Raw genomic sequence first — 22,538 nt, 5'->3', positions numbered from 1 at the left:
TATTGTTGAAAACTGATTATTGACCATATATATATACACACACAGAGTAAGTTGGTAGCCATGAGTTGTGATTTAGAGAGCAAATCTGGTTTGATACATTACACTATTATATCTAACGGTCATGCCAATTGGATATATTACGGAGGTTAATAAGTGTTACCTTTGTAAGGATGATATTACTAGATTTATTATTAAACAAACTATCATAATATGTAGCTCTTTTTAAAAATAATTTATTTTTATAAATATTATTGATCAAAGTAGCACCTTGAATACCGTATCAAGATCCAAAGGTAGCTATATTTTGACACTGATGGTCTAGAGGGTGATCTTGAGACCAAAAAAAAATCTCAGCTTAAACCCATATATAAATATGACAAATAGCTCATGTGAAGAGGAAAATATTCTTTATTAACATATGCAAGATGTACTTTTGATCAAATTTATACTTCTATTATGGTTGTATGTTCTATTTGTGATATTTAAAAATATTATGTAAGTTGGACCATCCATATTGAAATTCCTAGATACGCCGCTGTATTTTGAGACGGTGAGAGTACTTAAAAAATATTATGATTCCTTGTAGATGTGTTCAACAAGTTTAAAGGCCCAGATGGACAATTCAACACTGAAGTAGTAGATGATCCTAGGGGCTTGCTAAGCTTGTACAATGCATCTCACCTATTAATTCATGGTGAAGTGGAACTGGAGGATGCGATATTGTTCTCAAGGCATCAACTGGAAACAATGGCAAGTGATCTCAAGTCGCCATTATCTCAACAAGTAAAACGTGCCCTTAAAATACCGTTACCATGGACCTTGAAGAGGATAGAAGCACTTAATTATATAGCAGAATACAATCAAGAGCAAGCATACAATCCCTCCATCCTTGAGCTTGCAAGGCTGGATTTTAACCTCCTGCAACTTCACTTGAGGGAGCTCAAGGATTTTTCTCGGTATATTTTCCCAGTACTTTATGTTTTATGCCACAATCCTCTTCTATACCTAGGGTGTTGATTTGTAGGCTTCCACAATATATTTCACATATGACTACAAATCTCATTGTTTCGGTTTTCCGATATATGCATATATGTGCATGTAACGGAAAATCCACGATATTATTCTAACAATAGACCTGCAGATTTTAAAAAATACTTCAAACTTTCAAAAATAAATTCCACAATATTATCCTGATTTCTGAGTGTGGCTTCGCTTATAGTAAGATTTATATGCATGTAATTGAAAATTAATCCGTTGTTTATCTGTATGTTTATACCTATATGTACAACCGAGAACTTATTAGTATCATGAGGAAATTAATCACAAGAAATTAATTCATTAATTGCACAAAGCATACATGTTATGATTTAAGATACAGCTTAAGCAAATATGTCCTACAATATTTTCAGGTGGGGAAATACTCTATACAGTATAGTGGGACTTACCTACTCTCGAGATCGTATAGTTGAATGCTACTTTTGGTCCTATACAGTTTACTATGAGCAGAAATATGCAGAAGCACGAATCATCCTTGCCAAGATATTCGTCCTAACATCCTTACTAGATGACACTTATGATATGCATGCTACGTTGGAAGAGGGACAAAAGCTCGATGAAGCGTACAGAGGTGGGAAAAAAATTCCTGCTTACTCTTTCCTTTTCCAAGGGAATAATAAAGCATGCTCATTTTTGTTCTTCTAGACACAAATTTTAATGATATTTTCGTTCCCAAAAGGCTAGCTACTTTTGAAGCTCTACAATTCTGGACATCTCATGTTTTTATGTTAGAAAGTGTACATAAAATTAAACCTTGTAAGGGTTGGGCTAAAATTTTTTCATAGCCTAGCTAGAGAGCTGAACTAACATGTGTTTGGGCTATCCATATTGCATTTTTTTTATTTTATTATAAATTTTTAATTGTACATGGGATTAAGAAACCAAGGCTATATCTAAGCCCTAGTTGCTATGTAAAAATATTAATATTTAACATGTGAAAATATCATTGGTGGATTTTTCATGAAAAATACTGTAATTCATATTTGAAGTATTTGTGTCAAAATACATTTACAGAAAAATGGTTCATACGTATATTGAAGATTGTATTGATATTGAAAAGCTAAGTGAAAAGGAATGGAGAGAGTAACTTTTTTTTAGTTGGCATTAGAATATGAGTAAACTGCTTGTACGAACCGATCCTATATATATTGATATTATAATACATGGTAGCATAATTCATCTTGCCGATGATTAGCTTGTAAGCAAACTAATTAAAAATGTTTGTGCAGATGGGATGAGAATGCAATTTCTCTTTTGCCAGAGTATTTGAAGAATTACTATGCCAAGCTAATAAGTACCTTCAAAGATATTGAGGCTGAACTGAAATCAGATGAGAAGTACTACGTTACAAATTATGCTCTAAAAGCGGTACAATACTACTCAATTCCTTTTTTATTCTTCTATGACTTATATTGTATGTATTTGCAAAAATATTTAATTATAACAAATGATCAAATTTAATGGTCAGAGTCAATTGTATCAAATATTTATAACAAAAATGAGTATTTAGATTTGAAGGCGCGGAAGAAAAAAGTTGAATGCTAATTAGTCCAATATGATATCAAGTATATGGATGAGGTCGATAGAAGTGTGGAATGTCTACTGTACCATGCATGCAAGGAGTACAACATAATGTCAAAATAATTGGAGCTAAAAACCAACAAACTTGAATATTAAACATTCAGCTTGGATAGAGTTGTCGTATTTTCATAGTCATTCATCAAGATTTTTTTTCTCTTGTCACCTATAGTATCAAAGGTTATGCAAGCATTACCTCCAGGAAGCTGTCTGGTTTCATCACAATTACATACCAAGCTTTCAAGATCATTTGGATGTGTCCATCATCTCCTCAGGCGCTCCGATGCTGTCTCGTGTCACTTGTTGGTACCGGTGATTTAGTAACCAAGGAAGCACTGGAATGGGCCACCGGTTGCACTGATGCTGTCAAGGCTTGCGGTGAAATTACACGCTTCCTTGATGACTTAGCCGCATTCAAGGTATTTATTTATACTGCTCCATCTTCTCTCTGTTTCGTAAAAGATATTTTAGTTATGCTTAGATTTATCTATTAAACAATGTATATTATTTATATATATATATATATATATATATATATCTAGATTTATTGGCATCAGTATGAATCTAAGTAACGTTAGAAAATTTTATATTGTGAAATGGAGGTATAGTACTAATTCTGGATGAGCACTGGTGAAATGTTATGCTACACACAGGAAATGTCACATTCCTTTTTATTTTACATGGGAAATATTTCATGTCAGTATGCTAAAGAACGATTTGCAGCATGGGATCAGATATGATAGTAACTATACTACCTTTTTGTTTTGGTCACAGAATGGGAAAAGCAAAATGGACATTTCCAGCTGCGTTGAGTGCCATATGGTGGAGCACAGTGTCACAGGTGAGGTAGCTACGGCTGCGATAGGTAATCTGGTCGAAGACGCATGGAAAACGATCAATCAATCACGCTTCGAGCATCCCTCGCTGGTACCAGCTGTGAACCGAGTCGCCAACCTGGCGATGAGCATGGTGTTCTTGTTCCAGGACAGCAACGACGCATACACCTTCAGCGAGCTCAACAAAAAGACCATCCAGCAGCAGTTCCTCGAGCCCATCCCCATCTAGATGTATACAACTACAACTGTGTGACTCTGTCTACGTGCAGAGAAGTGCTAATAGTAAATACGATGCCTGGATCTTGTCATCTCATCGGCGAAAGTATTATCATCACCACTTTGTTACGAGTGATTGGTAATTATGTACAGACATATATGGTAGTTAATAAGGTGCTTGTGTCCTCACAAAAAAAAAAGGGAGGTGTTTGCGCTTGTACTAGTTTGCTATATTGTTTTGTTATCGTGCTGTGCATGGGGAGCTTGTATTAGTGATTCGAAAAGCTGCGCTTGTTGAGGCAGCACAAAAACCAGCTCCGTGTTCATCTCTGACTTGCAGTTTCATTTCATTGAATAATTCCAATGTTTCATCTAACTGTTCGACAGGGAGCTTGGGCTGAACGGCAAAGAAAAATTATTTGGAGCTGCTGGCCTGTTTGCAGTCTCCAAATGAGCTCATGTGGTATCTCTAATATACTACTAGCTCCCGGTTATTCGGAGCACATCGTCAAGAAAAAAAAAAGTTACTCAGAGAATGTATGGTGCATAGTATTACTTACTCTTATGTACTTGGTTTGTTTCTTCGGTTCCATTTATTCAATCCATGGGGTGGAAGCGGAAGATGGCACCTGGTATAGTTCTGAATAAGGCGTCACGTGGTAAGATGGATATCCATCTTTTGTAGAAAAATGATCAGCTCTATCTTTAAGCGCAAAGTAGAACCTTGAAGCCAACAGAATCTTGCAATTCTGATTATAATTGAGTGTCAGTTGTACAAAAGTAAAAAAAAACATGACAGCATCAAAATTTACAAATCCAATGCAATGGAGACGGACCTTGTCGGGAGAGGCAAATCAATGAATCATGTCATGTAGATGTTACCAGGTTCTCCCATCAGGCATTCAACAGTTGATAGCGGGATAGCACATCACAGATCGCTTTAACAGATAAGATGATGTCATCATCTTTACAGTTGCAGGTCATGTGAGGTCAGATGTTTATACTTTTGATCCATATTTGATGATCTCGCCGCCTCTGTCAAACCCTTGCTAACAACCAACTTTAGAATCTCAACACCCTCTTGTATGGCTGAATCAATCTAGGTTAAACAAAAGATGCAACCATAAGACTGCTGGACACAGCACAATTTTTCAGGGTCTTTACATACATAATAATAAAAATTGGGACAGCAAAGTGATCAAGTTAAATATGGTGTTTCCATAAATATGATGTCACCATAATGATCCCATGACAAAATATTGCCAAGAGTGCATAGCACAGAGATTTGTCATAAAAAGTCGTCCAAGTAACTTTGCTCCAGTGGTTCAATTTCTAGGACATGGTGGCATTACCTAAAATAATAAAGATTTTAGAGATCTCAAGGGCAGTGAGCTTCACGAGATTGGCTTGGCACATCACATGGAAGCTCACCACAAGGTTGAGCCAATCCGCTAAGCATAAATGTGTTGCAAGCCTATAAGTCATCTCTCATTTGCATATAGCACCACAGAAATTTATTAACTGAAGTAGATTAGCTCTACGTGTGCCTCACATGAAGAGTATATTACAGCTAGGGTTCTGGTCATAATGAATCTAGCCCAGCAAATGAGCATAATCATCCAATGTGTATTACTGAAGTAAATTCAACGATTACAGTAAAAAACTATTAAAAAAAAGGAATGACAAGAGAACTACAAGTACTACCCAAATAGATAATTACCCGTTCTCGACCAGTTCTATTGAACTTCTGGAGAACAAAAGCTTTGGGATCCATTTGGCCAGGTGGCCGTCCAATTCCTGAATAAGTTAAAAGTATGAGTATTTATCCACATTAAGGGGGAAAAACTGAATGCGACAGATGTCAAAACCTACCAATCCTTAGTCGACCAAATTCTCGGTTCTTACGAAAATGGTAAATCAAGCTCTTCACCCTGATAAGCTAGAACGGTAAATATTTCAGGTCAATGTCAAAAGGAAGACTTGTCTACAGACATAAAAAAAAAAGTTCAAGTGGCTAATGGTCTATATCCACATCAAATAACAAATAAACAAAACACGCAAAGAAAGGGAGCATGCTATCACAGTGATTAAAGTGTGCTAAGTCTGGATGACCTTTCAAGAACCATGGCTATCTCAGGCTATATAAAACAGGAAGCAAAAAAAAGTTCATATGAGAAAATGGAAATGTCATGCAGAAATATCCCCATAAGCGAAAAAAGGTAATTAAGTGAAGAAATTGGAAGAGAAGATTCTGCTTTCTCTTCTTAGTGAAGGTGATCAGCATCTTGCTTATCAGGCCACCTTTTTCATTGACAAATTGATTTCGACATAAGTAGATAACACTTCACTAAAAGGTATGGTTATAAAAATAAACAGACCCATTGTGACGCCCATATCCTCCTTTAGGTTGTAAACGAAGAACTCCACAGGGCAGATCCATGTCATCAAATGCCTGAAACTCACATCAGAGAAGTCAGATTGGCGCCATGTGACTTAGTACTAGGAAAGATTAGATACAAAATACTCACTCCATCCCAAATATAAGAATTTGCACGACTCAAATTTTATACCACAATATAAGCATTTTTGTGCTGATTCCCATGATTGCAATCATTCCAATGATTTCATAGCCAATCAGATGCTTAGAAAGGGAATATAATCAATTCAAAATTCAAAACTTGGCCACTAAAGTGACTAAAAAATATTTCTTTAACATCTCCTTAGTCTATGCTAAACAACATAAAAATGCTTATATTTTGAAACAGAAGTAGTAAATACTTACCACAAGGACACGATTAAGTGGTAGTTTATAATAGGCGGCAAGTGGCCCAACCTGCAATAGGCCAATGAAGGTTTGTCACTCATAGTCACCAGATCACGCTCAGTGTGGTATAAACAATTTTTCATGCCAGTCAAAGGAATATCTACAGGTGAATTACACGCAACCTGTCTCAGAAATAATAGAGAGAGAACTAACCGAAACAGATATGGCTATGTATTATTGTTACATATTGAGATTTCGAAGTCAAGTCAAATCAAACCAACCAAAGTATCTAATTACTGATAGGATTTTGGTTGCACCAACTGAAATAAAGCTGCAGATATAATTAATTTTAAGGGAAAATGGCTCTTTGCAAATCATTCCGATCCATTTAGTACCATGAGAAACTCTCATGCATTCCATTGTTTACCACTTCATCAGCATTCACATATGTAATCATTTCTAGGTTGTTAGCAGATATTAAGGTTAAGAAGAAAATATCCTAGTACCCCTTAATAAATGAGGAATAGATGAGGGTGGAAGGATAGATAGAGAAAAAATGAGAAGAATTTTGAATGGGAAGTGATTGATGAGACTAGTGCTGTGAATAGTGCTAGAAATGCTTAAGATTCAAATCCCTGAAATTCTTACTGTCGAAGGGTAAACTCCTCAAGCAGGAAGCCGTGGGGCGCCCTTTTGGGTTCGAACCAGGGGTGCGAGTGAGAGTGTGAGGATTGAGGGAAATGAGAGAAACGAAGGGCATCAGGCCCCTCGGGAGCGATGCTGACAAACTCGAATTATACAGGTTTGGGCCGCTGAGAAGCGTAATACCCTACTCCTTTGTGCGCGGTTGCTTGGGGCGCAAGGAATCATAGATGGCTTGGCTAGCAGCAAGGTTTCATGGGCACCTATTGGTTGTCTACCCAAGAAACTTCCCCCTCTTCCCTAGGCAAGGGCCTCCTTTTATACTGCAAGGGGCTACGACAGGTGCCAAGACCCGTCCTCTAAGGAAAGGAAAAACATTCTTTTACGCGTAATTAATGCCTATGAAATGTTTCAACGTGCAGAACGGTGCACGCCTTGCCGCAGCATGGGCCGCATCATGTTGAGACATGTGCGGAAAGACCCGCATCACTCTTCAATAAATGTCGAAGACTTTCAGCTGGTTGGTCCCACAGTGCAGCGGCGAGAGAGAGAACGACCCATCAAAGATGGAGCGTCGGTTCAGTCTTGAGAGAGGGGCAAAAGGGCCACCCATTAATGGTCGACGAGACGGGGCTGACCTGGGTCACGCCTCCTGCTAGGGGTAGGCGCATGTACGCACAACTCTGACTCAAATCTCGTCTGCCATCACATCCGTCGTCTCTAGCGCAGATGACTTACCGCGCCTTAAGCACGCCACATTCAATGTGGCGGCAGGGCATGTACGCGTGACGCTTCCCACGCCACGTGCCCCCTCGTGAACGGATCGAAGGGACAGGGGTCGGGCGGCCCGACCCCTAGTGCGGAAAGGTGGCTGCCTCTCTGGTCTCAGGCCCGACCCCTCTCAGGGCACGCCAAGTGGCCCAAGGGAGGCTTCCTTCCCTCAACATGGCATACCCCTGCCGACATTACATTTTGGAATGAAGGGAGTATATATTTCATATTTTCTCAAAATCAAGATAATAAGAAACGTCAGGATTGCCCCAATGACGGCATACTCAGCCTAACCCCTTGCAGTCACAAATTCATTCTCCAGTCTGAGTGTGGATGGCAAACTCTGCCGACTAATAGCATCAGTGCCACTAATAAATAAACCTAATCCTTCTCAACCATCAGCAACTTTAAAAAAGCATCCCAGATCGATGTCTTCAACACGAGACATTCCAGCACTGAAGAAGGCATTGATGTTCCCATTGAAGCGATCACACTACAACCTCTTCTGCATCACTACCATGCTCAGCTTACATAATTTGAACGGCCCCTAAACCATTCTGGGTAGCAAACAGCTAGTGTCCATTCTCCAGATTGGATGAGAGGATTCAGCCATTTAGGTGCAGCTCATCAAATACATGTAGGATGTGAAAGGGGTGAACAAGTGAGCTGGTGACAGGAGAATTTGTGACTTCTGTTGAGTTCGATGGAACAGATTTCAGTGGCAATACTAGCATCTCATGAATCTGGTAAACTCAATACAGGGGCTGACAAAAGAGCACAACAAGATATGCTCGTCAAAGAGAACATGGACTATCATTTGAAGACCAGGACAGGGGTATTGCAACCATTCTTGGAGGGGAAATAAAACTGTAGAAACCCAAGGAGTGCCAATCAACCATGGGCCAGAGACAATTTAGTCTTACAAGTTCAGGGATGACAATTAAACCACAACAAGAGTTAAGCAGTGCCAAGTAGACATTCCATGATAATAGGGAAGAGTAGAAATCAGATACTAAACACATGGAAAGACTTCTAAAAGTGGAGCTTACAGATTCACCACTGAGATTCATATATGTTTGAGGCTTAGCTAGCAAAACAGGCACACCTTCAATCATTCCTGCATCAATGGAAAGCCAGCACTTGACTTTAAACTGGGAGAACAGAGTACGCAACTATGCATAACTCAAAAGGTCAAAAGACCATTCTATACGGGAGCATATTTATGGAATCAAACCTTCCCCAAATAGTGCCTTGAAGTGATGCCTAGTCAGAGATATACCCTGAGACTGTGCAAACATGTCTATCATATCAAACCCAACCTGCAGCCAAAACGAGTGTTACAGAATTCTGAGAATAAATTACGTAACAATCAAATGCCAAAGAAAAGAATGAGATGCAAAGCTTACATTGTGTCTGGTGCATTGATACTTCTCACCAGGGTTACCGAGACCAACAAAGAGCCATGGCTGTATTGCGGAGCATGACGAGGCAAATGAAGTTGATGAGGTCTGAGAGGTTGAAATATGACGCTTAGATATGTAAGGGGCAAGTCTTGTCCAAAGCTTTCCTCGCATGGCTTACTCGATGGTAGCAATTCCAAACATCCACTGAACAGATGCAGAATTCTGCAGCAAAAGAAAAAAAACTAGATTATTCTTCTGGATACACAACTGAACGATAGACAAGAAGTATATAGAGTATTCCGTCCGTTTCACATTATAAAATTTTTGGGTCTTACCTAGATTCATACGTGTCCTAATGAATCTAGACACATACAAAACATATACATTAATACATGCATAAGTCTAGACAAACCTAAAAAGTCTTATAATATGGAACGGAGAGAGTAATAAAAATGACTGGGGCAATACGACTCGCTCGTTCAACACCAACCCATCGTATCGTATGCTGCTTCGGCATTTTGTCGAGCAGCCCTAAGGCACACTACAAGGAAAATCCCATTCGACGCCAGACGCCCTGATGCTTGTAATCCCACAAGCTCAAAGCTACCCGCGACACAAGAGGGTCGAGAGATGCTGCACATGAGCGGAGAACCACCTACCGCGGAGTGAGCGGCGACGAGAGAAGACACGGCAAGTCCGGCGCGCGGCGAGGTGGGGGTGGGGGGGGGGGACGCGGTAGGTCCGGTCCCGTCCGAAGGGACGCAACGCTGAACGCGGCGGCGCGGTGTGGTGCGGTGACCCGACTAGCCGTCGCCCACCCTGCGCGGTTTCTTGCTCCGTCACCAGGTTGGGGAGGAGGCGGTCCTCGAGAGCGAGATGTGTGGAGGAGCGGCAGAGATCGCGCGGAGTGGCAGGGCGGCGCGATGTCGTCGGAGTTCTTGGGAGAAAGGCGGACGGCGGGGGAGGGGCGGCGCTATGTCGTCCGAAGGGGGGCTCGGCGAGGCGGCAGGCGGCGGCGCCGCTCGGACGGATCGCCCAGGTGAGGAGATGGCTTCGGGTTTGGGCCGAAATGTTTGATATTTTGGGCCTTGAGCTATTTGGTCCATCTCGTTCGGCCTCAAATCCGGCCTGCCAAACGACGAGGCAGGCCAGCCCACTAAGGACGTCATGTGGACTGGGCTGTAACCTGCGAGCTAGAGTGTGAGCCTACCACGTCAAACAGAGCAGGGCTAACGACAAAAATGGGAGTAGGACTACAACTTTCTCTATCTAATTTTTTTTTGAACTATTAAAAGATGTGTTTTAATAAAAACTATAAAAAAAGGTGTTTTAAAGTTCATATCAACTTATTTTTTAAGTTTATTTTAATTAATAGTCACTCTATGTTATATACAATAAATAAACATAGGGTTAGGATGAAATGGAAAAAAAAAAAGAACGAATGCTTGACTAATCGAAGCTTATCTCCGTTATAGCATGGATCCTGAGTTATAACTGTTATGACTTCACTAATGAGATCATACTATATGAGGCGTGTTAGAATTGATCTTCAGCCTTTTAGCCCAACGGCTAAAGGGGCCTTGATCGCGTCCTGATCAGGGGCGTCCAGCCCAATAGGCTGGTAGGCCCCTGTCACACTGCGCCATATAAAAGGGGTGGAGGATGGCATGGCACAACAACACACGAAGTTCGTCGCCGCCGCACTCCACCCCACAAACCCTAACCCTAACCGATCGACGGGGGCGCAGCCAGTGACGAGATCGCCACCGCCACGCCACTGCCTCGCCTGGACTACACCGATCGTCACCGCGACCTCGTCGGAAGCTGCCCCGACCACCTTCATCGCCGCCGGCCTAAAGCCGAACACCGATGAAGATGACGGGATCATCTTCTTCCTCCGCGAGCGGCTCTACCGGTCGGTAACACCGAACCCTAATCCATGTTTACTACTCCTGCAATCCATTTCATCCATACAATAGAATACCCCGATCAATGCTAGACCTAGGTGATCCCAAATAAAATGCTAACAATGGTATCAGAGCCAGGTTGGGTTGTAGATTGGTTCGGGGATTGAAAAATCCATAGAGAAATCGCAAAGGGATTCGATCCCAAAAGAAAAACAGAAAAAGAAAAACAAAGAAAAGAGATGGATAGGAGGGGCGAAGCCCTAACCTCCATCGTTCACCGCCAGTCGTCGTCGATGTCGCGCGGGAAGTCTCCTCCATGGCCACCGTCGGGTGTCGTCGCCATCGCGCGAGGCTTGCCGTCCGAGAAGGGGGAAAAGGGCTTGTGCCACGCCGAGCTCCGGTCGGGAGCCGCCGTGAGGCTGCTCGACGGCGGCGCATTCACCCGTAGGCGAGCGCGCGCGCCGGCGAGGGGGCCCGCGGTGGCGCCGCCTTCACCATCGTCGTCGGTCTCTGGACATGGTCGAGACAGGAAAGAGACGATGGGGAAGAAGGAGAAGGGAAAAGAGGGCCGGCCACTGGCGAGCACCGGCCACAACGCGGCGGCGCCGGCGCCGCTCGGCGTGGCCGCGGCCGAAAGAGGAGCTGGAATGAGCTAGGGTTAGGGTTTTGGATCTGGCGGCGACTGAGGGGCGGTTTTGATATGCCGACCTCTTCGCCCGGCCGTCCGATCGAAACCCTAGCAGATCATACGGCCGGCGTCATCCGAACCGAGATTTGGCCCATGAGGGCACCGCACGGCTGGCGGCTTTCCCGGCCCAGGCCCAGATTGCGGCATGGGTAGGGGGGAACACTCACCCGCGAGAGAAAAGGCCGACGGGTCGATCGGTTTCGACCGGGAAAAGTCCATTTTTGGTCCCTCGGACCGTTTTAAAAGGAAATAAGTCTATTTTATGCCCCGGTTTATAGTATATCTCAAATTAAAAGTTATTGAATTGTTTCTATGAATTTTTCTAAGCAATTTGAACCAACATAAGAATTGTTTAGAGAATATTTAAATGTTTCTTCCGCTGCAAATAGATTAAATTATTGAAATTTGATGTTTCTAAAATTAAATTTCGAACCAACGTGACAAATTTAATTTTAGTGACATTAAATGTGCTATGATATTGGATTTTTGACAAAGGTTTTAATCGCAATATCACAGTTATGGTCCTTTGTGTTATGTCTATTTTTACCCAACGGTAATTTTAGGCCTAGTGCATAATAATGTTATGGTTAAATTTTATCGTTGATTTTGTTTTCACCATACATGATTGTTACTGATGGCTACTCCTTGATGGGTTGTATCAAAGATATTATGACCCTGAAAGGAGATGACTACCTTGAATGGAAAAGAAAACTTGACCTTGCTTTTATCTTGGGAGAGGTGGACTGAGTAGTGACTACCCCATGTCTTATAAAGCCTGCTGCACTAGTCAGAGGCGCAGATGAGTCAGATGCTGACTGGCAAAAGAGAGAGAGGGACTATACTCCCCTAGTCATGTCATATGACAAAACACAAAAGTGGGCCTTAGCCAACAAGAAATTTTGGCTGTGGTAAAGAATACGATTGAGTCCACAATATTGGGCTCAATCCCAGAGTGTGAGACTGTCGCAACCAGTTTATTGGTCTCTCAAAGACTGATGCGACGCAGTTGATCAAACAGCTCACTTAGCAAAAGTACCATGGATGTGGTATAAGAGACCACATCCTAAGGATGAGTAGCATGGCTTCCAAGCTGAAGCCAATGGTTTTGGATAGATATTATTGCCATTTTGGAGATGACAAATGTAAGCTATGGTGTAATAATGAACGTATTAGCCTTGCTGTTTGCAAGATGAGTTTTATTTGTTATCTCTATCTGAAAGTGTGAATGTTGTGTCCTCGTCGAAACAGAAAATAAGAAAAGACATCGTCGACAACAAAAAATAAGAAAAGACAGAGAACTCCCAATGTCTCATCGAAATTATGGAACTGTCATTTATGACATATTTCGAGGGGAGAATTGAGAGACTAGTTAAGAATGAGATTCTTCCTCCATTGGAGTTCTCAGACTTAGAACAATGCATAGATTGCATTAAAGGCAAATTTGTAAAGAGCATCAAAAATGGTACAACTCGTTCCACGGGAAACTTAGAGATCATTCATACAGATATTTGTGGTTCATTTCCTGTGAAAAGCGTGGATGGCTATGACTCATTCATAACATTCACAGATGATTACTCCAGCTATAGTTATATTTATCTAATTAAAGAAAGATCAGAAGCTTTGGATAAACTTAAGATCTTGCTGAAGTTGAAAATCAGCATGACAAAAAGATTAAAGTAGTAAGGTCTGACCGTGGGGGGGAGTACTATGGTCGACACACGCCATATGGGCAAGTCCCTGGACCTTTTGCAAGATTCTTATTAGAAAATGGAATAGTAGCCCAGTATTCTACACCGGGCGAATCTCAACAGAATGGAGTAGCTGAAAGGCGTAACCGTACCCTTATAGATATGGTGCGCAGTATGATGAGTTACTCCACTCTACCATTGGGGTTATGGATGGAGGCGTTAAAAACCGCCATTCATATTCTCAATAGAGTTCCAAGCAAATCGGTGCCCAAAACACCGTATGAGCTGTGGACAGGAAGAGTACCCTCGCTAGCTCACCTCCGTGTGTGGGGGAGTCCTGCAGAGGCTAAAGTATTTAACCCAACTATTGGGAAATTGGATCCCAAAACAGTGAGCTGCCATTTTATTGGCTATCCTGATTGATCAAAGGGTTATCGTTTCTACTGTCCCGAAAATTATATAAAGTTTGTAGAAACGAGACACGCCGTCTTCTTGGAAGAAGGGATGATTAGGGGAAGCTCGGTAGTTCGAGAGTTTGATCTTGAGGAGAGGCGGGTGTCAGAACCCGCTGTCGACTCAAGAATCTTTCTTCTCTCTACCTGCTGATGTCGGGCCAATACCGTCAATTCCGTTTGACATTGTGGTACCAACTCCTGTTGTGACCCCTCCTGTGGCAACAATGAATGAACGTGGGGATCCTATCATACAAGATCCAACAGAAACTAATGTCACGCAAGAGGAGGAGATTCAATAGCTTCAAACAGATAATGTGCCTGAACAGGAGGCCCCTAGAAGGTCTGAAAGAGTCAGAAGATCGGCTATCCGTGATGACTACAAGGTTTATAATATAGAAGAGTCTCATATGCAGGAAGATCCCACCTCATATGAAGAGGCCATGAGAAGCGTCCGTTCATCTGAATGGTTGGAAGCCATGAAAGATGAAATGAAATCAATGAAATTAAATGATGTCTGGGATTTAGAACAAATTCCTAAAGTAGCCAAAACAGTAGGCTATAAATGGGTCTACAAAACCAAATATAACTCTAGAGGGAATATAGAAAAGTTTAAGGCGCGACTTGTGGCAAAAGGTTTCACGCAAAGAGAAGGAATTGATTACAACGAGACATTTTCTCTAGTCTCTTGTAAAGATTTCTTCAAAATTATAATGGCATTGGTGGCACATTATGATTTGGAATTACATCAAATAGATGTAAAAAAACGGCATTCCTAAATGGTGATTTGGAGGAAAAGGTTTATATGGCGCAACCGAAAGGTTTTGTCATAAAAGGAAGTAAAAATATGGGATGCCGATTGAAGAGATCGATTTATGGTCTAAAGCAAACTTCGAGACAATGGTACTTGAAGTGATGGGACAATAAAGAAGTTTGGTTTCCAAGAGAACATTGAGGATAATTGTATTTATTCAAAGTTTAAGAATGGAAGATTTATTTTCCTAATTCTGTATGTAGATGACATTTTACTAGCTAGTAATGATGTCAGTCTACTGCAGGAAACAAATAAATTCTTGTCATCAAATTTTGACATGAAAGACCTTGGTGAGGCTTCGTATGTTTTGGGCATAGAGATTCACCGAGATAGAAGAAAGTACGTATTAGAACTTTCCCAAAAGACATATATAGAAAAAGTGTTGGAGAAATTCAACATGTCCAACTGTAGTTCTTCACCTGCTCCTATAGTAAAAGGCGAAAAATATGGGGCGTCACAGTGCCCTAGAAATCAATATGAGCTTAATGAAATGAAAACATAGCCTTATGCGTCAGCTGTAGGAAGCCTACAGTACGCACAAGTGTGCACACGACCTGACTTGGCATTTGTTACCGGGTTACTTGGCAGATTTTAGAGTAATCCAGGCCCAGAGCACTGGAAATTGGTAAAGAAAGTCTTGCATTATTTGCAAGGAACAAAAGGCCTCATGATGTCTTACAAAAGATCAGAATCGCTCCAGGTAGTGGGGTACTCTGATTCTGACTTTGCAACAGACAACACAAAGTCAACGTCGGGATACGTGTTTACTCTTGCGGGAGGAGCTATTTCATGGAAAAGCTCAAAACAGACGATCACCGCAGGGTTTACAATGTATGCCGAGTTTATAGCATGCTATGAGGCAACAGGGCAGGTGAACTGGCTTAAAAAAATTCATACCCGGTTTAAAGGTGATTGACAGTATTGAGAAACCAATAAAGTTATACTGCGACAATAAACCCGCAGTAATGTATGCTCACAACAATCAGTCAAGTGGTGCTGCCAAACACATTGACATAAAATACTATGTTGTGAAAGACAAAGTCCGGGATCAAACAATCAGTCTCGAGCACATTAGAACAGATAAGATGCTCGTGGATCCACTCACGAAAGGCCTACCACCCAACATGTTCAAAGAACATTTAGCCAGCATGGGTTTATGGGAAGCCTTATGATTCCTGGACTATATGGCCCAAAAGTAAAGTATCTGTTTCTGAATAGAGATGTGCATAGTGGCTGTGGAATCCATCGGTGATTAACTGAGACGATGAAATATGCTCCATATGCAGACATGTGATGAAATAGAAAAAGCCTAAAAGAAATAGTGAGATCAAGGGGGAGAATGTTAGAATTGATCTCCAGCCTTTTAGCCCAACGGCTAAAGGGGCCTTGATCGCGCCCTGATCAGGGGCATCCAGCCCAATAGGCTGGTGGGCCCCTGTCACACTGCGCCATATAAAAGAGGGTGGACCGGTGGAGGCTGGCATGGCACAGCAACACACGAAGTTCATCGCCGCCGCACTCCACCCCACAAACCCTAACCGTAACCAATCGAGGGGGCGTAGCCAGTGACGGGATCGTCACCGCCGCGCCACTGCCTCGCCTGGACTACACCGACCGTCACCGCGACCTCGTCGGAAGCTGCCCCGACCACCTTCATCGCCGCCGGCCTAAAGCCGAACACCGATGAAGATGACGGGATCATCTTCTTCCTCCGCGAGCGGCTCTACCGGTCGGTAACACCAAACCCTAATCCATGTTTACTACTCCTACAATCCATTTCATCCATACAATAGAATACCCCGATCAATGCTAGACCTAGGTGATCCCAAATAGAATGCTAACAAGGCGGTGTGCCATGCATTTTCGACCATAGCGGGCGTGACTTGAGAGAAAATATTATGGGATAGCTGGGAGCTAGCACACGACTGGGTACCACTTAATTCACTCGGATTTGAATCATGGTGCTCCATAAATTAATAGTACGCTCAGACGAGCATGCTTCTAATACGGTTTTTAAGCGTGTGTTGGAAAGCACTTGTATATATGCATAAGACAAATAGTCAAACATTTATAAGAAAAAGTCAACGGCGTCAAGCATTTAGGGACGGAGATAGTACAACACAATGAACAATATGTGAACAAATCACACATGGTCAGAGCCTATTCGCCTTCACCGTATATTGGATTTTATAGAAAAATTAACAGTAGTCGATTCAGTTTTCATTAAAACTGCATAAATGAAAAGACAGGATCTATGAAAACAACCCTCATATCAAACATAGCCGCCAACGGTACCCGCCACCGTCCTCCCCACCATGCTACTGGCCACCAGAGCTCACCACTCGAAAATAGTGCAGCAAGTTAGGACGATAATGATAGGGAGACGGGTCATTTTTTGGCAAGACTGATCTTACTCGGAGAGATAGGTAGCGGATAGGCTTCGGTGGGTCATCTTCTTTATACCATACCAGTTGAATATCCTTCCTCTTGGTAGAGCTCCTCCCCTCCTCTACAGGGAGCTCCATGGGTACAATATAGCGATACCAGGCATTAGGGGAAGGCTTGGGATGTTGAGGTAGCGTTGCCCTGATTGGCACTCTACTTGGTCAGATCCAACCAGAAGGTGGATAGCGGGGTAAAGGAGGCTTGAGACTACACAAGAGAGTTGTGGTAGCGCAGAGGGCACTAGCAATGTGTAGGTTGTCTCTTGATATTGGTTAGACACCCTCTCTCATGGTAAAGCTCTCACTTCCTCTATGAGAAGTCTAGGCAGGACAGAGGTGATGTTCGGTCAGCAGGGAAGACATTGCCTAGCTCTGGCTCTCCTTGCACGGATCAGGTGAGGATGCCTATGGACAGTAGGTGGAGGAGGCCCGAGTCAACGTACAGGGATGTGACAACATGATGCAATGGTAGTCTCGTCAATGGCAAGTTTGGAAGTTGGCCAATGGAGTGTTGTTGGTCCAATGTGGTTGAGGCCACACACGGTCAATGTTTAGATGTTAATATCTGAGATGGTGCATGATGGACCACGAGCAGAGTTACGGGAAGTTATAGATGAACGTCTAGCTAGGTGTGTCAGTGGGTCCGCGATAGCTACGTCTTTAGGCATATGCATCGTAACCCCTCCTAGGGCATTATCGGATACCTACATGCTCCCTCTTATAGCAGACATCTTTGGGTGAAAATCATATCTAGTTTTTGGATGGACGATGATAGTGCTGTGGACTTCGTAACCTCCATGGAGGCATCATTTTAAGGTCTTCACTTTGTTGTGCCATTGTTTGCTCGAGAACGATTGGTCATGCAACACGACAACCAGTTTGGTACTAAGTTGCTTCGTCGGTGGCATGCGTTGGTATGGTTGGTGCGTGGGTTTTGAGCATGCCCTTTGGTGTATAACCAACCTCATCAACCTTTCATCATACGTATTTACTTATTACAATATTTTTTTCCTTGATCTCAATATCGTTTGGATCATCTCCTTCCATTAAGACCATGAGAGTTCTTGTAGTGCTCCCTAAAATTTTATGTCAAAAATCAATAAAAATAGGCTGGGGTTAAAGTTCTATCTAGTTTACTTGGATCCATGTAATATCGTTTACGGGATCCGCCCCATCGATCAAAACTCCAAACACTTTGTGCTGGCCAAAAGTTGCATCATTACTCATGTATGCACAACACAGCCGGGCGCGCGGCGGCGGCGATTATTAGCTCGATCGGAGGAGATAAAAATTAGCCCAAAGAAAGCGCGCGCCTCCCTCGCGCAGACCACGTTCTCCCCCAACTCGCCGAACCGCCATGCCTGCCTCCCCTTTTTGCTCCCGCAAGCAAGCAACGCAAAGCTTAAAACCAGCCAAGCCAGCAGCTCGCGCGGCCGGCTGCGCCCCTTTCCGCCGGCACCGCACTGCGCGCGTACGTTGCCAGCAGTACAGATCACCAGCGATATTTTTTGTCTGGGCAGCAGCTGCACGTACAGATCGATCGGCCTCTCTCATCTCATGATCAGACTAAACTAACTGGATGGCATTATGTTGTTGCAGCATATACATGAGGGTTCTCAGTATCGATTTTATAAAAATATATAGGGGAATCTCGGATATATCGGCGATATGCAGATACAGTTTGATCAAAATTTGTAAAATAGCTTAATTTCTTCAGGAAATCACATAGACCATTAGTGTAAAAAAATAAACATATAAGCTATAATCGACATGATATCACAATTTTTTAGCATACGCAGTATATTTCATGAATAAAATCAAAGCATTATATAATTTGCTTAATTCAAAAGGAGGCCGAAATTTTTTGCGGATACATCATTTTATCGGGCCCCGTCGATAAATATTGAAATATCAGATATATCGACCAATATATCGGCGATACAGAAAACCCTAATGTGATATGCATGTAGCTAGGCTTGATCACGAACTGTAATAAGGGTCAAGGGTTAGCTAAAAGCTAGGGTGATGACTGCTGATGGTAGAGTCGGATGAGAAGCAAAGATAGATGATGATGATGAGAACGAACGCCGGCCTTTCTTTCGGCCGGCCATGAGGACGATCGACGACACCACTTGCCACCCTGTGGCCTACGTACGTACGCTAGGTAACCGCGCGCCTAATGATTCCAATCGCCAGCGTCCCGATTCCTAGCCATGAGCAGTGGGGAGACGCAGGGTTTTCTCCGTTATCTCGCGCGCGCCATCGTTCCCTAAGCCTAACCAATGCTGCGCCATGTGTTGGTCCTCGGCTGAACGAGTGATGAAAGATTATCTGAATTTTATGTTAGCTATTTTATTATATAAGTGATGAAATTAAGTACTATTGAGTTAAAAAAAACTATTTTAGAAATGTAAGATGATCAACCTAAGTAAAAGAAGTTTTATAAAAAATATATCGTTTAATAGTTCAGAAAAGTACGTGTAAAAGCCAGGAAATAATGAAAAAAAAATGATCGCAGCCCTCATGGTCCACCTCTGGCTTTGTTCCTTTTAGATGAATAATTTCAATCCGAAGGAGTAGGGAAGACGAAAATTATGAAGGCAGGCACGTATTAATCTAATGAAAATTTTCAAGAGCTTTGAGGAGAATGTAAAATTTTATTTATTTATTCTCTACGACAAAAGAAAGCTACATGTAGGAAAGGACTTTATTACTGCAAACCGAATGACACTTCATTAATCCTTAAGAGTCTAAATGTTTGTTTTGCCCTCAAACCAAACAAGCACTCAAACCTTTCTAAATTATGCTGGGTACGTAGCAAACTACACACATTCTTACATTGCTATCCTACGACACTTTGATATTTTCGAAAGCTTTTGCTCTTAATTAAAAACTGAACCAGAAATTTGGTAACCTTTTAAGAAAACACACGTAATGCCATCAGAATTTGGTAGCGCCAAATTGTGCCAAAGTTTGCCACTGAGAAACGTTTTTGGTAGGGTTCAAAAGTGCTCTCCTGTTAATAGGTCATCATTTGGCTTGTTCAGGAAAAAACTCTCAGATGGCATATTTGTAAACCAAAAATAATTTCTAAATATTATATATATATATATATATATATGTATTCTTAGTGGTCTAAAAACATTGGCTAAAAATAAACTATAATAAAAAGTCCTTAAAATCTCTAAGTTTAAGGATAAAAATTTAAGTTTTAACTTACGGACATAAACATATATAATCGAAAGAGCATGTTTCTCATTTTTGAGTAGATACTATGAGGTACCACCGTTTTCTATGTATATAGAAAAATAATGATACCTATCAAGGATGATAAAATTGCTCTAATCGAAAATATAAGACTGCATGTTGGTGCAGCTCCGTCTTCTGATCTTCTCCCAATCTATACAAGCATGCAGTCCGACAGTCCAGCATTTGGGGGACTCGAACGTTGTCTCTGCCTGAAGAAGGATAATGCCATCAGCTCCATCGACCCGTCATGTCGCCGCGCCTCCTGATCGGACGACTCGCATGTGAAGATAATTTGCGACCATCATGTGTCTCAAACTAAAAATTAGATAGGTTTCCTTTCTTTTTTTTTTCCTTGAGAGACAGAGAGAGAGAGATATGTAGTAATTGCTGTTCAGAAAGCGTTAACAATGTGCCGCTCAATCATTGAAAAGCCTACGAATGTGATCAAGCATCAAAGTGATTGTAGCCTCTCTTCAGAGAACGAGGGAGATCGATCATCTTGGATTTCATCACTCCCAAGCGAAGGAGACTGGCCTAATTATGCTGCTTACTTTTTGATGATGATACATAGACACACACACACATGTACTATTTGCCCCTAACTATACATTAGTAAGCTTAATAGTGAAGAAACACAGTCGACTCCAGCAGCCAAAGCTCCAGTGTCGGCTCTGTCATTTTGCCAAACAACAACAAGATTCTTCTGCACTTTGCCACCCTTCTTATGATTTCATCTCTGACTCTGCAGGCAAAATGCTTTACACTCACACACTCAAATCTACTAGCCAATATAGCCATTAATTAGGCTGGTTAATTATTAGTTTATTAAACTAAACTGGTTGGTGGTGAGAACCTACTGCACAGATTGGCAATTTAGGTGCATGGCCCACAGGCAGAGAAGGAGCTAATGCATGCTGATGCTGGCATGTTGAGCTTTCCAGGCAATTTGGGTGTCAAAGAAATACCTACCCCTTTAGTTTAACTAAGCCTTGCCTTTGCCTTTGCCTTTGCCTTTGCTTCTCTTTTGCCTTAAGCCCACCCTTTTGATCCCCCTTTTTGCTTATAAAAAACCCAGGGCTTAGTCATGCACCATCATGGGATTTCAACTTTCTTGTTAAACGCCAATGCTGGTCCACGGGAATCCAGCGAGTAATTGCATGCAACAACTAAGATATCAATCTTTGTTTTTGTGACAATCAAACATAAATATAAGATATATATACTATACTAGTCTCTCATCACAAAAGAAACTAAGTACCATTCAAGTATTAAATCCCATTGTTTATCTTCACTTTGTAGTAGGACACTCCCAATGTGGAATCAAGATATGTTCAGTTTTTTTTTTAACGTATACAACTAGAGATTACAATTTACAAAGCTATCCAAGCAAAAGAATATATAGCACATCAAGATTTTGCCTCAACATTTCTCACTCGTATGTATGTACTTAAGTGCATTGTGCAAACTGCCCCTGCTGATAATTAAGCCATTGCTTTGAAGTATGAATTCCACATGGTAATTAAGATATACTATAAAACATTGTGAAACCATATCTTATATACAGAGTCAGTGCCACAAATGATTTGCACCTCACATGGCACCAATTCAAACATCAGGGGCAGCTTTTAGACCAAACTTAAGAATATATATAGCAGAAAGCCATTGCTCGTGCAAATTTTTATTCCAGAAACTTTTGTTCGCTCTGGGGATCCCCACACACACTTAAAATTTTGGGAGATAATCCAGAAGAGAGGCCAGAGGTATGATGAGATATCAGACCAAAACTGCAAAGATTCAACCATACCAGAGGGTGACAACTTGAGCATCACACGTCAATGTCACTTGAGGTTAATTAGAAAGAATGAGTTTTGCAGTCAGTTTATTTACAGAACCTGATCATCAATTGATCAATGTTAATTCCACCGATGGAAATGTAGAGTGTAACACTGTAATAAATTGAAAGAAAACACTGGACAAACCAAGAAGAGAATTGGTGTCGAATAATTAGGAAGGAAGTGTGAGCATGTTAT

The 22,538-nt window shown here is 41.8% G+C and overlaps 1 protein-coding gene and 1 pseudogene across 1 annotated transcript; one reads left to right on the top strand and one right to left on the bottom strand.

Annotated features, from left to right (window-relative positions):
* Positions 1-60: 60 nt before the first annotated feature.
* On the top strand, positions 61-4,253 carry LOC102721823 (annotated as a pseudogene).
* LOC102710282 (CRS2-like protein, chloroplastic) lies at positions 2,701-9,977 on the bottom strand. The gene is made up of 11 exons (XM_015834754.1): positions 9,926-9,977; positions 9,270-9,488; positions 9,098-9,182; positions 8,913-8,980; positions 6,469-6,519; positions 6,065-6,138; positions 5,559-5,617; positions 5,407-5,483; positions 4,523-4,785; positions 4,247-4,435; positions 2,701-3,082 (listed from the first exon to the last, which is right to left on the bottom strand). Exons 2-9 carry the CDS (start codon positions 9,435-9,437, stop codon positions 4,654-4,656), a joined length of 714 nt encoding a protein of 237 aa, XP_015690240.1. The 5' UTR covers positions 9,438-9,488; positions 9,926-9,977; the 3' UTR covers positions 2,701-3,082; positions 4,247-4,435; positions 4,523-4,653.
* Positions 9,978-22,538: the final 12,561 nt, after the last annotated feature.

Source organism: Oryza brachyantha, chromosome 3 (assembly GCF_000231095.2).
Source record: "Oryza brachyantha chromosome 3, ObraRS2, whole genome shotgun sequence".
In the NCBI taxonomy this organism is placed as follows: Eukaryota; Viridiplantae; Streptophyta; class Magnoliopsida; order Poales; family Poaceae; genus Oryza; species Oryza brachyantha.
Note: the sequence above shows the minus strand (reverse complement) of the source record. Positions and strands in the feature narration are given on the sequence as shown.

What these genes read in the sequence shown, in the direction of transcription:
- LOC102710282 (XM_015834754.1), bottom strand. Translation starts at nt 9,437, where the DNA reads ATGCGAGGAAAGCTTTGGACAAGACTTGCCCCTTACATATCTAAGCGT. An exon ending in TGAATCTCAGTGGTGAATCT is followed by an intron (nt 6,520 to 8,912) that starts GTAAGCTCCACT and finishes GGCCTATTGCAG; the next exon opens with GTTGGGCCACTTGCCGCCTA. An exon ending in ATAGAACTGGTCGAGAACGG is followed by an intron (nt 4,786 to 5,406) that starts GTAATTATCTAT and finishes TGTTTAACCTAG; the next exon opens with ATTGATTCAGCCATACAAGA.